Source organism: Chelonoidis abingdonii, chromosome 6 (assembly GCF_003597395.2).
Source record: "Chelonoidis abingdonii isolate Lonesome George chromosome 6, CheloAbing_2.0, whole genome shotgun sequence".
NCBI classification, from domain to species: Eukaryota; Metazoa; Chordata; order Testudines; family Testudinidae; genus Chelonoidis; species Chelonoidis abingdonii.
This window is the reverse complement of record NC_133774.1, coordinates 99650621-99665844: the sequence shown is the minus strand read 5'-3', so window position 1 is coordinate 99665844 and position 15224 is coordinate 99650621. Positions and strand designations below refer to the sequence as shown.

The window sequence follows — 15224 nt, the reverse complement described above, 5'->3', positions numbered from 1 at the left end:
AAATGTTGGTCACGTGACCTTTATATTTACTGCTAAAAAGGCTCCTGTTAGTTTAGGACATGTGAGCATTTATTGTGCCTGATGGTTTAATAAACTGTTTTGTTACTATTTTCTCTGGTAATGGCCCTCTTGGTGCTATATCAGTTAAGATTAGCATTGTACCCCAGTTAATTCTAACATTTATTGACCTGTAGTTATTCATTAAAGCTGTCACTAGCTGGGACTGAATTAGGAGAGAATCATCCCAGGCCCTTGTTGCAGAAGCACTGAAATACCTAGTCCTGTTAATCTAGACTTTGAGCTTTTATGTTAGTATTTCCAGTTGGCACTGTTTGTCCAGCACATTGAACTTTTCAGCTCCTATGAGAGGAAGCCTTTATACATTCTAATGTTAGTTTCCCATATTCTTCCACTAGTAGCTCCATTTAAGAAGAAAATAGTAACAAGACAAAGGGACAGGTTTTGCCTCTGACCTGATTTTGGCCTTTTGTGCCACAAAACAGCCAGAAAGCTACCTTAACTGGTCCCCTTCAATAGAGGAGAATCCTTAGCTCCTATGCCATCCTATCCTATACTCCAACACACAGGTGCATTGCTAGGGTGACCCGAGAAAGTGTGAAAAATCAGGATCGGGTGGGGGGTAATAGGCATCTATAAAAGACAAAGCCCCAAATATCGGGACTGTCCCTATAAAATTGGGACATCTGGTCACCCTATGCATAGCTGCAGAAAAGAGAATCAGCCCTAGGAGCCACTAGGTGTGGTTGATTCCTGGCCGATATAAAGGACCTTAAGTTGCACATCATGTTGCAAAGGACCTAAATGCACATTGGGACTGGACAAGCACCCAGTGGCCCCAGGGTGGGTAGACGGGCATAGAGGTGTCCTAAAAGTAACTTCATGTCCACCCATCCTCTGAGCTGTGCTAGCTGGGGGACAGTAAGTTCTGAAGATTGGAATCAGTCATTTAATCACTGCGTTATATGGTTTGCTTTGCTGATTTTCTAAGTTTAAAATTTAGACACAGTAAAAACACATTAAGTTGCAGTATAGTGAATGCTGCAAAATAGTTGTCTTTTGGGCTGACGCATGTCATGCTTGGTCTCTGTCCAAACTTGATTTTTATTTTTATTTTTTTTTTTACAAAGATAAAGTTCACAATCCTATTTATTGAGGGTCATTATAAAGGTAACATTTATACTGTGATATTCTGAGTGTCCAGGCATCTTTAAGCTAAGAAAAAGTAAAAGGAGCTTATTTCATTACAGGAGGGAAAAAAACTGTACATAGACACAGTTAATTATCCTGATCTATTTTTACATACTTGTCAACTAATGTAACTTGAAACAGACGTGAGTTTTAATGGCAAACAACTCAGTCCAGGCCCATTTATTTACCAAATATAACTGAAGGATCACTCACATGGATTCTCAGAATGAATTCTGTTCTGTTACCAGTCCACCAAAAGAACCACCTGTCTCCTGCTGCTCAATTTGATTTAACTACATTTATTCAACAGCTTCTTCTGCATTCTAAATTAAACCCCAGTGATTGCATAGCCTGCTTTGTTCTCTACTGATCATGATGCCATGTGTTTCAAGTTATTATGTGGTAAATTACCCTTTTTTTTGGCCTAGTGCCACCTTGTCTAGGATTGCTTTGCAACACAAAGTACAAATCAGCTAAAACTCACCGTTGACCATTTTCCTGGTCATAGTCACCTTGACACTGTCTATTTCATGCTCCAAAGCTACCTTCAGTAAAGCTATCTTGCACTATAATCAGGGCTGATCAGTGGCTAGGCTCCCACTCAAGTCTTTGTGATGTTAAGCCAAGTTTGCTTCAGAGTGGATTTGTTGATAATTTAGCTCATTACTGGAAGGCCTTTCTCCCTGTGAAATATAAAGCTTACTTTATGATAAGACTGTTCTCAAATTTTGCCACAACTCTCACTACAAGTACTTTTCAATTTTATATATGTACAGTGATATTCATGATCATATTCTTTTTTTGTCTTTATTTTATATGTTGTCTTTTGAGAACACTTAAATAGCATATTATAGGCAAACAACAAAGCCAGCCTCTATGCTATAACCCAAGAGTACTTTTACAGAATTAATTTCAATATTGGGTAATGAAAAAGGTTTAAACTTATCAGTGGCATCTATATATTGGGCATTATTATCTGTAAGGTAACTGAGACTTTAAAGGATATTTCTGATTGATAGCTATTAACGCTTTAACAAGCTAAATACATTTTCACAAAAGAAGACTGTATACAATGCAGACATTTTACAATGATTTTTTAAAAGTATAGATATGTCTGTGCTTCAGAATCTCTAGTTAGTGAATGGGGCTAGTGACCCAGCACATAGTTCCCAGAAAGAACCCCATGCCCAGAGTAGGTCACAATGAATAAAAATGCAACTCCCATTTGAAAGTAATGGACATTTCACAGTTGATATAAAACTAAAGTACAAATAAAACTGTAAAATAATTTTAGCATTATCTTTGAATAGTCATGGAAGATGGGTGAGATTCCAGGGGGCTGGAAAAGGGCAAATATAGTACCAATCAATAAAAAGAGGAATAAGGACAACCTGGAGAATTACAAACCACTCAGCTTAACTCCTGTGCCAAGAAAGATAATGGAGCAAATAATCAAGCAATTAACTGGCAAACATCTAGGAGATAATAAGGTGATAAGTAACAGTCAGCATGGATTTGTCAAGAAGGAATCATGTCAAACCAGCCTAATAGCTTTCTTTGACAGGGTAAACAAACCTTGTGGATAGGGGGAGAAGGTATATCTTGACTTTATTAAGGCTTTTGATACTGTCTCGCATGACCTTCTCATAAGCAAACTAGGGAAACACAACCTAGATAGAGTTTATATCAGGTGGGTGCATAACTGGTTGGAAAGCCATTCCAGAGAGTGGTTATCAGTGGTTCACAGTCAAGCTGTAAGGGCATATCAAGTGGGGTCCTGCAGGGATCAGTTCTGTGTCTGATTCTGTTCAATATTTTCATCAATGATTTAGATAGAGAGAACACTTATACAGTTTGCAGATGATACCAAGCTGGAAGGGGTTGCAAATGCTTTGCAGGGTAGGACTAAAATTCAAAATGATCTGGACAAACTGAAGAAATGGTCTGAAGTAAACAGGATGAAATTCAATAAGGACAAATGCAAAGTTCTCAGCTTGGGAAGGAACAATCAGTTGCACACATACAACATGGGAAATGACTGCCTAGGAAGGAGTACTACGGAAAGGGATTTGGGGATCACAAGCTAAATACAAGTCAACAGTGTAAAACTTTTACAAAAAAAAAAAAGACAAACATCATTTTGGGATGTATTAGCAGGAGTGGTGTAAGCAAGACACTAGAAGTAATTCTTCCAATCCACTCCATACTGATTGGGCCTCAACTGGAGTATTGTGTCCAGTTCTGGGTGCCACATTTCAGGAAAGATATGGAGAAATTGGAGAAAGTCTAGAAAAGAGCAACAAAAAGTATTAAATGTCTAGAAAACATTACCAGTTGGGATTACCAGTTTAGGCTGGAGAAGAGAAGACTGAGAGGGGACAACAGTTTTCAAGTACATAAAAAATTGTCACAAGAAGGAAAGAGAAAAATTATTCTCATTAACCTCTCAGGATTGGACAAGAAGCAATGGACTTAAATTGCAGCAAGGACAGTTTAGGTTGGACATCAGGAAAAACTTCCTAACTGTCAGGTTGGTTAAGCACTGGAATAAATTGCCAAGGGAGGTTGTGGAATCTCCATCATGGGAGATTGTTAAGAGCAGATTAGACAAACACCTATCAGGGATGGTCTAAATAATACTTAGTCCTGCCTTGATTGTGGGGTAACCAGGGGTCCAGTTTTTTACCTGAACCAGTCAAAAAGGGATCCTGGTGGCTCTAGTCAGCACCACTGACTCGGCGGTTGACTGTCCGGTTGACGGCGCTGCACAGTGGGTCTGGCAGACTCCCTGCTATCCTCCGTACATGCTGGCTTCTGGGAAGCAGCCAGCATGTCCTACCTCCAGCTCCTATATGTACTGGCAGCCAGGGGGCTCTGCATGTTGCCTTTGCCCCAAGCACCACCCCCACAGCTCCCATTAGCCAGGAACCATAGCCAATGAGAGCTGTGAGGGCGACGCCTGTGGATGGGGCAGTGCACAGAGCAGCATAGCTGCACCTCGGCAAAGGAGCCGGAGGGGGCGCATGCCACTGCTTCCGGGAGCTGCTTCATGTAAGTGCCACCCAGAGCCTGCACACTTAACCCCCTCCTGGGTCCCAACCTCCTGCCCCAGCCCTGATCTCCCCTCCCACCCTCCAAACCTCTCATCCCCAGCCCCACCCCAGAGTCTGCACTCTCAGCCAGAGCCCTCACGCACACATACCTTGCACCCCAACCATCTTCCTCAACACAGATTCCCCTCCCGTGCTCCTAATACCTCAGCCCCATCCCAGAGCCCCCTCCCGCACCCTGAACCCCTCATTTCTGGCCCCATCTCAGAACCTGCACTCCAGCCCAGAGCCTGTACCTCCTCTCACACCCCAACCCTCTGGCTTAGCCAGGAGCCCCCTCCCATATTCTGAACTCCTCATCTCCACCCCACAGCCTGGAGCCACCTCCTGCATCCCAAACCCCTCATCCCTGGCCCCACCCCAGAGCCCACACCTCCAGCCAGAGCCCTCACCTCCTCTCACATCCCAACTCACTGCCTCAGCTGAAGCCCCCTCCTGCACTCTGAACGTCTCATTTCTGGCCCCACCCCAGAGTCCGCACCCCCCAGCCAGTGTCCTCACCCCCTCTTGTACACCAGCCCTCTGAGCCAGCCTGGTCAAAATAAGTGAGTGAATGAGGGTAGGGAGAGCGAACGACAGAGGGAGGGGGAGATGGAGTGAGCGGGGGCAGGGTCTCAAAGAAGGGGCAGGTGGTGAGGCAAGAGTGTTTGGTTTTGTGCAAGTAGAAAGTTGTCAACCCTACTTGAGTGCAGGGGACTGGACTGGAAGATCTGTTAAGGTCCCTTCCAGGCCTATGATTCTATGATTCTCTTGGTTAGATAAGCAGCTCTTTCTCTTACTATATTGAAAGAACTTCTCAACAAATTTGAAACCCTCTGTTTTCCAGTTCTTTCAAGTGGGATTTGAATTCTCCATCTGATTCTGCACTACCAAATCATCAACATGACAATTTTATGTATGATCTCTGAAATTAGATGTAGTGTTGACAATACTGTTTATGGTACACTGGAGTTGTCCTTGAAAATAAAAGAAGTGTTATGCAGTCAAAATGACAGAAGTCATGGTTTGGGTATAGGTTACCTGAAAAATAATCTGTTTCCACATTCATCAGCACAGCAGTTTAGATAACTGATGTTCTTGAGGGAACAAGTTGTGTTAATTTAGTGATACTAAACAATGCCAGATTGAGAGCCACGAACACAACAGAAGTCTAATTTTTTTTTCCACACAACAGGTGGAACAAACATACCAAAGGGCCTTATCCCTGATTGCAGACACCTTTTTTAAGGGTCAGAGGAGTGTTTAGTCTTCAGGTCCAATCAGTACATTGCCTTTTGGCTTGTTCGGTGTGCTTTTTTGCTCCATTTCAAGAGAACTAGATCAAAGCATGTTAACAAACTGTTAATACACATCAGCAGGGTCCATGTGGATGTTAATCTGGGGCAGGCTAATGTGAGACAGAGTCATACTCCAGACTGCTGCAAGCTACATGTTTGTGTAGACAAACTTTGACTATGAAGATTGTTTCATGAAACATAATCTCTTGTTCAGAATGTGGCTGTGTCCTCTGCCATGACAGATAGGGGAGGGTGTCGGTGCTCTAGAATAATGATGAAGAGATCATTTTGGGTTCACTGATAATTAAGAAGGCGGGTCCATCCTCTCTTCTGAGGAATAAAGCATCTGGAAAGCTATTTTTAAAAACAGTACAGATATTCTCGGAATCAGGGGAACCTCTGGGAGTACACTTGCTGGTAAGTGATAATTTTATTGTTTTCCACAGATACTTACTTTCAATCTCTTTGATTTTCATTTCCCATGGTATGCAGGCTGTTTTAAAATTCTCAAAATCTCGTTGAAATTTCATCCATTTCTGTAAAGGATCACAAAGAAAAAGAGGCCGCATTCTCAGTGTTCTCATATACATTGTGGAATGTCTGAACAAATTGTGATTTTTTTTCTTGACCATTATTTGACTTGAGAACTGTTTCTGATAATTTAACATATTTTATTCCAAATCTGAAATTTGAACTATATTGCTTAGTTGTGATTAGTCTAAGTGGTGGTGGTGTCTCTGTCCCTCAGTTGGATAAGAGCAACTATCGTAATCAGCAAAAACAACATGGAGTCCTTGTGGCACCTTAGAAACTAACAAATTTATTTGGGCATAAACTTTTGTGGGCTAGAACCCACTTCATCAGGTGAATGGGGTGAAAAATACAGGAACAGGTATAAATACATGAAAGGACGGGGGTGCTTTAACAAGTGTGAGGTCAGTCTAAGGAGATAAATCATTTAATAGCAGGATACCAAGGGAGGAAAAATATAATCAGGCTTTCCAGGCATATTTCAGAATGTGAAAGTTGAAAAATTGTTGAACATTAATGCTAGTAAAATGTGGTTCCACAAATGTCTATAAAAAATGAAGCCAAATTAGTACTGAACATGGTTGAAGCAAAACTGGTTTTAAAATTTGAATAAATATTTGTAGAGATTTTTAGCAGTATTCTCTCAGCTCTGAGGCAAAGGGACAATCTGTCCAAGCACTGTATAAGGGAGAAGGGAACCATTCCAATCCAATATGTAAAGTGCATGTTTGCCATATGCCATGAGTTTTTCTGCTACAATGAGGAGATTGGAACATTCTGAATCTTCTCAAGGAGCATGATCTTCATTGGCTTTTTTTATTCCGGACCTAACCCAAAACCCAGTTTTAATCTCCAGAGGATGGAATTCTTGGTGGAATGGATTGGAAGGCTCTTGAAGATAGAGCCCAGTCAGTAGGTATGGGTTTGGTTAATGACCTCTGTGTGACGTTGCAGTCTATATGATTTTATAAAAATTTGATAATGAGTGAATATAATGTAACTGGAATATGCTTCATGCAAAAGGTCTTTTGTAAGGTATCATTACAAAACTTATTATCTAATGAGTGTGTTCATCCTATTTATATAAATGTACCATCTTGTATCTGAAACTAGAAATATGAAATATAACTCTGAGGGCCTATTATAATTATGCAAAGTGTGGGCCATTAATGGTGGTTTGGAATCTTGATGACTCCCATTAACCAGGACAATTGTCTGCAGATGGGTGTGTTTTACCTATAACTCTTCCTGTATACATATGTGCAGGCAAGTGGGCAATGAAGTCTTGCAGTGGCATGTGATCATGTCACCTGAACTGGAATCCATCTTTAAGCTGGTGTCTTTCCATTGAGAAGAAGTGGGTAGAAACCCAGAGAGGAACAAAGGATTCCCACCTTATGTAAAAGATATATAAAGGAGTGGAACAGAACATAGGGGGAGAGAGGAGCCATCATGAAGAATCCCCTAGCTACCACCTGAGCTGGAACAAGAGCTGTACCAGGGAAAAGAATTGTGCCCAGGCCTGGAAGGTGTCCAGTCTGAGGGAAAAACTTACTAAAGCATCTCTGAAAGTGAGATTATCTATATTCAGTTTGATTAGACATAGATTTGTGCATTTTATTTTATTTTGCGTGGTGACTTACTTTGTTCTGTCTGTTACTACTTGGAACCACTTAAATCCTACTTTCTGTATTTAATAAAATCACTTTTTACTTATTAATTAGCTCAGAGTATGTATTAATACCTGGGGGAGCAAACAACTGTGCATATCTCTCAGTGTTATAGAGGGTGAACAATTTATGAGTTTACCCTGCATAAATTTTATACAGAGTAAAAAGGATTTATTTGGGTTTAGACCCCATTGGGAGTTGGGCATCTGAGTGTTAAAGACAGGAACACATCTGTTAGCTGCTTTCAGGTAAACCTGCAGCTTTGGGGCAAGTAATTCCAACCCTGGGTCTGTGTAGGAACAGACGGGAGTGTCTGGCTCAGCAAGACAGGGTGCTGGGGTCCCAAGCTGGCAGGGAAAGCAGGTAGTCTGGGCACATTGTGTGGCAGCTCCCAAAGGGGTTTCTGTGATCCAACCCATCACACTCTGCTTTGGGATAATTTGGGAAAAAGGTGGTTAAAAATGCAAGTGAAGAATGGGATGATATTTATGAGGATGTGGTGAATGATAATCTACAGCAGAGCAATGCTTTGCATTGTATGAAATTGATTAAATAAAATCCTTACCTTTGTCATCATCACTTTGTACGCATAAAACTTTTTCCCTTTTCCTTTTCCAAGTGCACCTTCAAATTTTTCTACAAAAAGCTGGGCTTCCCTGAGAAATCAGAACAAAAAGACATGCATGTAATGACATGGTAACACAGGAATTCTTGCCGCTTCAGGCTTGAAAAACATGTCCTATTACTCCATGTTGGATGTTCATATATCCCTGTTCTCTTGGTGATGCTCTTATCCTTTGTGTTTCCCAGACATGGTCATTCAGCAATTAAAGCAGCCACCTCTCCTCAATAAAAGTACATACACTGATGTCTTAAAGTTTGTGCTCACAAAAGAGAATAAAAAGGGGGTGGAGAAGACTCTAGTAAATGACTGGTCTGATCTGATCATCATTTAAAAGTGCTGATGTTACACAAAACCTTAAAAACATTTTAAAGGAACTCTCACTCTTTTTTTTCCCCTTTCACTCTTATGTCCTATCTGTCTCACTAAGAAATACTTTAATAATTTTGTCAGTCAAAACTCTAATCTTCTGGAGCCAATTGAAACCACAGTTATGAGAAAATGATTCATAGATTGAACAATGGACAAGACATATGTGGAAGCACTGAAAGGAATGAAAATATATATAGGCTAGAAGAGAGCAGACACAAGGGAACCATGATTACAATATATAAATATCTTCAAGGTAACAATTAAAATGAAGGAGAAGAATAATTCATATAGTTCCAAATGATAGAGTCCTGTGGCACCTTGTAGACTAACAGACGTATCGGAGTATAAGCTTTTGTGGGTGAATACCCACTTCGTCAGACGCTTATGCTCCAATATGTCTATTAGTCTATAAGGTGCCACAGGACTCTTTGTCGCTTTTTACAGATTCAGACTAACATGGCTACCCCTCTGATACTTGTCATATAGTTCCAGTGGATGAATGGATTAGGACCAATGGCTTGAACAAAAGGAAATAATTCTTAAGAGGAAGTATTAATGCGGAATAGGCTAGATTACAAAACAAGACACCACGACTTCAGGTATTCAAAAACAGGCTAGAAAACATTAGCAGGAATTAAGTAGAGATCGCGTCTCGAAAATGCAGATGGTTCAGACAAAATGACTCAAGTTGTTTTCTTCTGTTGCATTACATTACAATGGGACAAAACATTACAAAAACTGCAGGTGATGCTTATGTTAGAAGAATACTAATAATCAGCTCAGAATTTCCATGTGAACCAAAGCTAATCTCTCTTATTCCTATGAAAAAATATTGTGGGAATTTAATGACTGCAATTTCAGAAGTAACTCTGATCCTTCTAATACCATTTGTCCAAATCAGAAGGAAGAGTGTCACCTAGTTAATCACCATCAACACCATTTACTGGGGCACTAATTGATTTGTGGAGACTCTATGTCCAAGAACAGGGCCTAGATTGTGAAAGGGCTGAAGAAATCACAACATGCAGTGACATGGCTAAAATCTATGCTTTCAGCCATTCATCCACTTTATTTTATTGTTCCAGTCTTCAAAATTAAAAAAAATATATACTTCTCAAAGTGAAACAAGGATATTAGAAAGTCAGAAGGATACTATTCAAACAAAAGCCTGACACAATGTCACTAATGTGCAAAAAATTCCCACCTAGTATACACATCATACATCTATAGCTGGGCACAGAAATTCTCCAGAAACTTTTCTTTTCTGTTATAAAATGATCATGAGTTTGGCTAAGCCAAAACAAAGAAATTATTTTCCGCAGGCAAAGTTTATAAAAACATGTCTTTTAGATCATGAATTCAACCCCTCAATTAAATCCAAGGATTCAGACTAGCCATGCTTATTTGCAATTCAATGAATGTCACATTAAATGCCTTTTAGGTGTTTTCCTCTGCATTAGAATTTAATTTTTTACTCCTCTCTAAGTCCTGAATTCTCTGGCAAGGCTGGGTGTTCTGTTTTTACCTGCAAGCCAATTGCAGATTTCTAGTGCAAACTGAATTCTTGCCCTTTGGATGTAGTGATCTAGGTTTCCTGGACTACTTCTGATATTTTCCCATGACTTCCCTCAGTGAAGTTTCCCTTCCCCTCCCTCTTTCATTTGTTCCTCTCCCCCCATTCTTATTGACTGTTAGGCTTTTCTTCCTTTCCATATCTTTTCAGGTGTTTGACTAAGTCCCTGGTGGTTCTTCAGTATGTTACAAAAATCACTTATCTGCATGACAGTATTTAATCTGTCTATATTTTTTAAGGGCTTTAACTTTACTAATCACATTGGACCAAAGTAATCATCTAGTCTAGTTACTATCCACTTGTACAGATGTTCTGTTTTAAATAGAAAGGGACCCTTCACTTTAACAGGGCTTAACTGTATATTTAATACTGAACTATCTGCCTATCGTAATCTAAGTACCTTTGCACAGTATGAGGCACTTGAATACAGTACTGATAGCACTCACCATTCCTGTTAAAAAACCACTCAAAAGCCTCTCACACATTCCACAGCAAATGAAAGGAAATACGTACCACATGGTATTATTGGGTAGATAGAAGAACCTTGCCACTGTTCAGTATCTTGTGTCAGAATGAAAGCACTTTATTTGTCAAAGGTACACTTGATGTTCTACATATGTGCCTTCTCCTTGAGTGGGCAGTGCAGGTTTGGTTATAGCTGACTTTTAAAGAGTTTTTTTGTACAGTCATTACAGCTTTAGGAAGACCCAGTGAATAACATCCTCATGTGGGGGGACCCTGCCACATGAAAACCTATAGAGAAGCCATTCTGTGCTCTGCAGCAGCCCAGCTGCATGCAGGAATAGGAATACTTGCATGGCTAATTTCAAGTCCTTATTTAACTGGTAGTTAAGTGCAAGTCTCAATAACAATTTAATTCCATGAAAAATTCCCACTGCAGTATTTAGCAAAAGATATGACAAGCACATCTAGCGGTGGAGCAGAGCTTGAAAGAGGGCCTGTGGGTGATGAGGCAGAGAATACGTGTGCAGTTTCATTCAAGGAAACTAATAAGGAAAGCATAAGCCCCATGTGATGCTGCAGCTATCAAATAGCTACTGCAAGGTGTTTTTTCCCTTGCTCCTGCTCATCCCTCCTCCACCAGAGACACTCATGGCTTTTTACCGGGTTACACCCTTGAATTAAAATGAGTTACTTCTGATTTACTTGCTGTGAGATCAAAGTTAGGCCCTGGGTGGTTTGTAGGTCAGAAACTAAAGAAATTCCCCCTCCACCCCCCTAAACTTCTTGTGTCCTGGCTGGCTCCAAATATAGAATCATAGAACTGGAAGGGACTTTGAGAGGGCATCTAATCCATTCTCCTGCACTCATGGCTGGACTAAGTACTATCTAGACCATTCCTGAGAGGTGTTTGTCTAACCCAGTGCTTCTCAAAGCCAGTCTGCCACTTGTTCAGAGAAAGCCCCTAGCAGTCTGGGCCCATTTGTTTACCTGCCTCGTCTGCAGGTTTGGCCAATCGCAGCTCCCACTGGTCACCCTTCCTGCAGCCCCCATTGGCCTGGAGCGGCGAACCGCGGCCAGTGGGAGTTGCGATCGGCCGAACCTGCAGACGCAGCAGGTAAACAAACCAGCTCATACCACCAGGGGCTTTCCCCGAACAAATGGCAAACTGGCTTTGAGAAGCACTGGTCTAATCTACTCTTAAAAAACCCCAGTGATGGAGATTCCACAATCTCCCTTATCAATTTATTCCAGTACTTAACCACTCTGACAGGTAGGAAGTTTTTCCAAAACCTCCCTTGCTGCAATTTAAGCCCATTGCTTATTGCTTATTCTCAGAGGTTAAGAAGAGCAATTCTTCTCCCTCCTCCTTGTGACAACCTTTTATGTATTTTGAGAGGGGACATGATAACCATTTTCGTCTTCTCTTTTCCAGACTAAACAAACCCAATTTTTTCAATCATCCCTCATAGGTCATGTTGTCTACACCTTTAATCATTTTTGTTGCTCTTCTCGGGACTTTCTCCAATTTGTCCACATCTTTCCTGAGATGTGGCTCCCAGAACTGGACACAATACTCCAGCTGAGACCTAATCAGCATGGAGTAGAATGGAAGAATTACTTCTTGTGTCTCCTTACCACACTCCTGTGAATACAGCCCAGAATGACATTTGCCTTTTTTTTTTTTTTTTTTTAAAAGTGTTACACTGTTGACTTGCTTTTACCTTGTGACCCACTATGACCCCCAGATCCCTTCCCACAGTACTCCTTCTTAGGCAGTCATGTCTCATTTTGTGTGTGTGCAACTGAGTGTTCCTTTGTAAATGGAGTACTTTGCATTTGTCCTTATTGAATTTCATCTTATTTACTTCAGACCATTTCTCCAGTTTGTCCAAATCGTTTTGAATTTTAACCCTATCCTCCAAAGCACTTGCAACCCCTCCCAGCTTGGTATCGTCCGCAAACTTTAAAAGAGTACTCTCTATGCCATTATCTAAATCAACATGCAACTATCAGGTGAGTACACAGATAATAAATGTATTTCCCTGTCCTCTACATGTTTGTATATTATGCACTTTATTGTTTCCTAAGCATATTTTGAAATGCTCTTTACCTCAGTTCTCAGCTTTGAGAATAAGAACTTTATTTGTGCATCCCTGGAGAATCATAACACGCCTCTGCACTTTGTGCTAAGAAAAGTGAGAAGCAGAGGAAGAGCAGTCCTATCATTACCACAGTTTATTAAATCCCATCTGCACATTTTTGAGAAGCATCTTCAAAAATATCACACACTACATGCAAAGTGATAGAACCTCACAAATATGAGGAAGTGTCAAAAACAACACTGAAAGATGAAAGTGAGCTTTGTAACCACTGGTATCATGTTATAGGTAAATTATCTATAGAGCAAGATATGCCAAAGTGTACCCCTTTAGCTAACTGTGAGAGCTTTTTTGGTTGAGAAAAAACATCTTAATCTAATTACCAACATAAGGAGCTCATAAATATTTCATGGAGCCAGGTAGTATTGCCCTTAAGTAGCCCAGGTTAATTATTAATCCTAGGTATGAGGTTGCAGCTTCCAAAGTGCTAGGTATATTGCATGTAGGGTAGTTCAGCATGTACAAAGTAGAGGATGTATTACAGCACTTAGAGGTTGCTGCTGGTGAACAGGATTCAAGTGGATAGCTCACGTTTTTCAGCAATAGTTCAGGAAGGTTTCAGTCACCAACATGTAAAAAGTCATTAAATAGAAATGTCCTATTAATATTGATCACTTTGGACTTCTCCAAGTAAGCCTTAAAAAGCTGGCTAAAAGTTGACAGCAACACAACTGTTGCCAGGTGGCAGCTAGCTTGGAAAGTGGCTCTACAGTAATAATGGACAACTACAGTGTCATTTAATTTGGTTTCGGTGTCTGCCAATAAGTTCATAACAGATCTGGGAGGGTCTGAAGATAATAGCTGAAGAAGATAATCTTTTTCTTCATCTCACGGAGTAGTTCGTGTTTGTTTGTTTTGTTTTTTTGTCATGCTGCATTTATAGAATATTCTGTTACAAAAATCTATTTTTATGGCTACTTTGGATTGGAAAGTAAAACAACTGGAGAAAAAAAGACTAAGTCTAAACACTCCCCTCCCACCCACCTTTCCACCTACCCTTACTATTTAGAAATAATCCACTGAAAAAAATGTTCACAGGTGGGTACTGCACTGCTTCCACTGAGGTTAGTGAGTGTTACTGTTGATTTCAATGGAACCAAGCTCAGTGCCTGTAGATCCCAGCACAGCAACTTGGCTCTACTTCCCCTGTTGCAGGATTCTGGGAACAGCCTGGACTGGATTTCCAATTAGGCACAGTAGGCATATGCCTAGGGGCATCAGCATTCTAGGGGTGCCTGGCCTCTCAAAAACGGTATGAAACATGAAGGTCAGCTATAGGCAGGAGGGGCACTGAAGATGCTGTGCCTAGGGATGTATAAGGTGTAAATCCAGCCCTGGTAACAGACTGAAGATTCTCTCCCTCCTCCTTTTAATTTTATATGAACCAGTTATGTTTTAGGGGCCCTCCCAAATATCCTTTGTTCACTGTCACTGTTCCTACAGCCACTCCCAAGTTGTCTTGTGATTGTCTTTGCATTCCATATTTATTTGAAACTACTTTGTGAATGATGCAAGCTTGATCTATGCCTGCCATCTCCTTCATATTTTGTTGTCATTCATTTAAATGTAATTCATACATTGGTATTACCTTTATTGGGTAGCTTTTACATTTAGTAAGAACTTTAAACAAGGGAGAATTATAGTTACATGGCATGCTATTGTATAATTGCAGGATTCATGGTAATTTAATAAGAGTATGCTAGTAGATCTGTCTATATAGCAGTTAATTACCTTGGTAGATTATACAATGCATATTTTGTTTGTGTAAAATATAACTAACCCATGTCAATAATGAGAATTAGAACTGTACTCCAGAACCAAATACAGACCCCTACTTTTCAAATGTGGTCCTATCACCCCAGGAGCAAGAACCATTAGCTTGAAAAACAAGGTAGCTGGATAGATATGGATACACCCATAGGTCTCAGATTCTCAGGTGGTGTAAATCTGTGTAAATTTCAATACAGTTACACCAACTTGCACCATCCGAAGAACTGGCCCATAATATTTTATCTCTATCTCTATAAGCACCAATTGTAGGTTCAACTTTCTCCAAATCCAGTTCAGTAGATAGGAACTGAAGGTCATTACCATTGGAGTAGCCTTTGTGAAACATATTGGTGTCTCAGACCAGTTCCCAGAGGATAAGAGTCTATATCACAGAAAATATCACCCCCAAAATAGAAGAGAGGACAGAAGACAGCCTGCCCTACCTTCTAATCTTCAACTTGTCACC

The 15224-nt window shown here is 40.5% G+C and overlaps 1 protein-coding gene across 1 annotated transcript in view; it reads right to left on the bottom strand.

Annotated features, from left to right (window-relative positions):
• Positions 1–15224, bottom strand: part of TMC1 (transmembrane channel like 1) — a 77907-nt gene that overhangs the window by 46668 nt on the left and 16015 nt on the right. The window contains exons 5-6 of the mRNA XM_032798154.2: positions 8363–8453; positions 6051–6132 (exon numbers count right to left, since the gene is read on the bottom strand). Of these exons, the coding sequence (XP_032654045.1) occupies positions 6051–6132; positions 8363–8453 (173 nt within the window). The remainder of the gene's footprint in view (positions 1–6050; positions 6133–8362; positions 8454–15224) is intronic.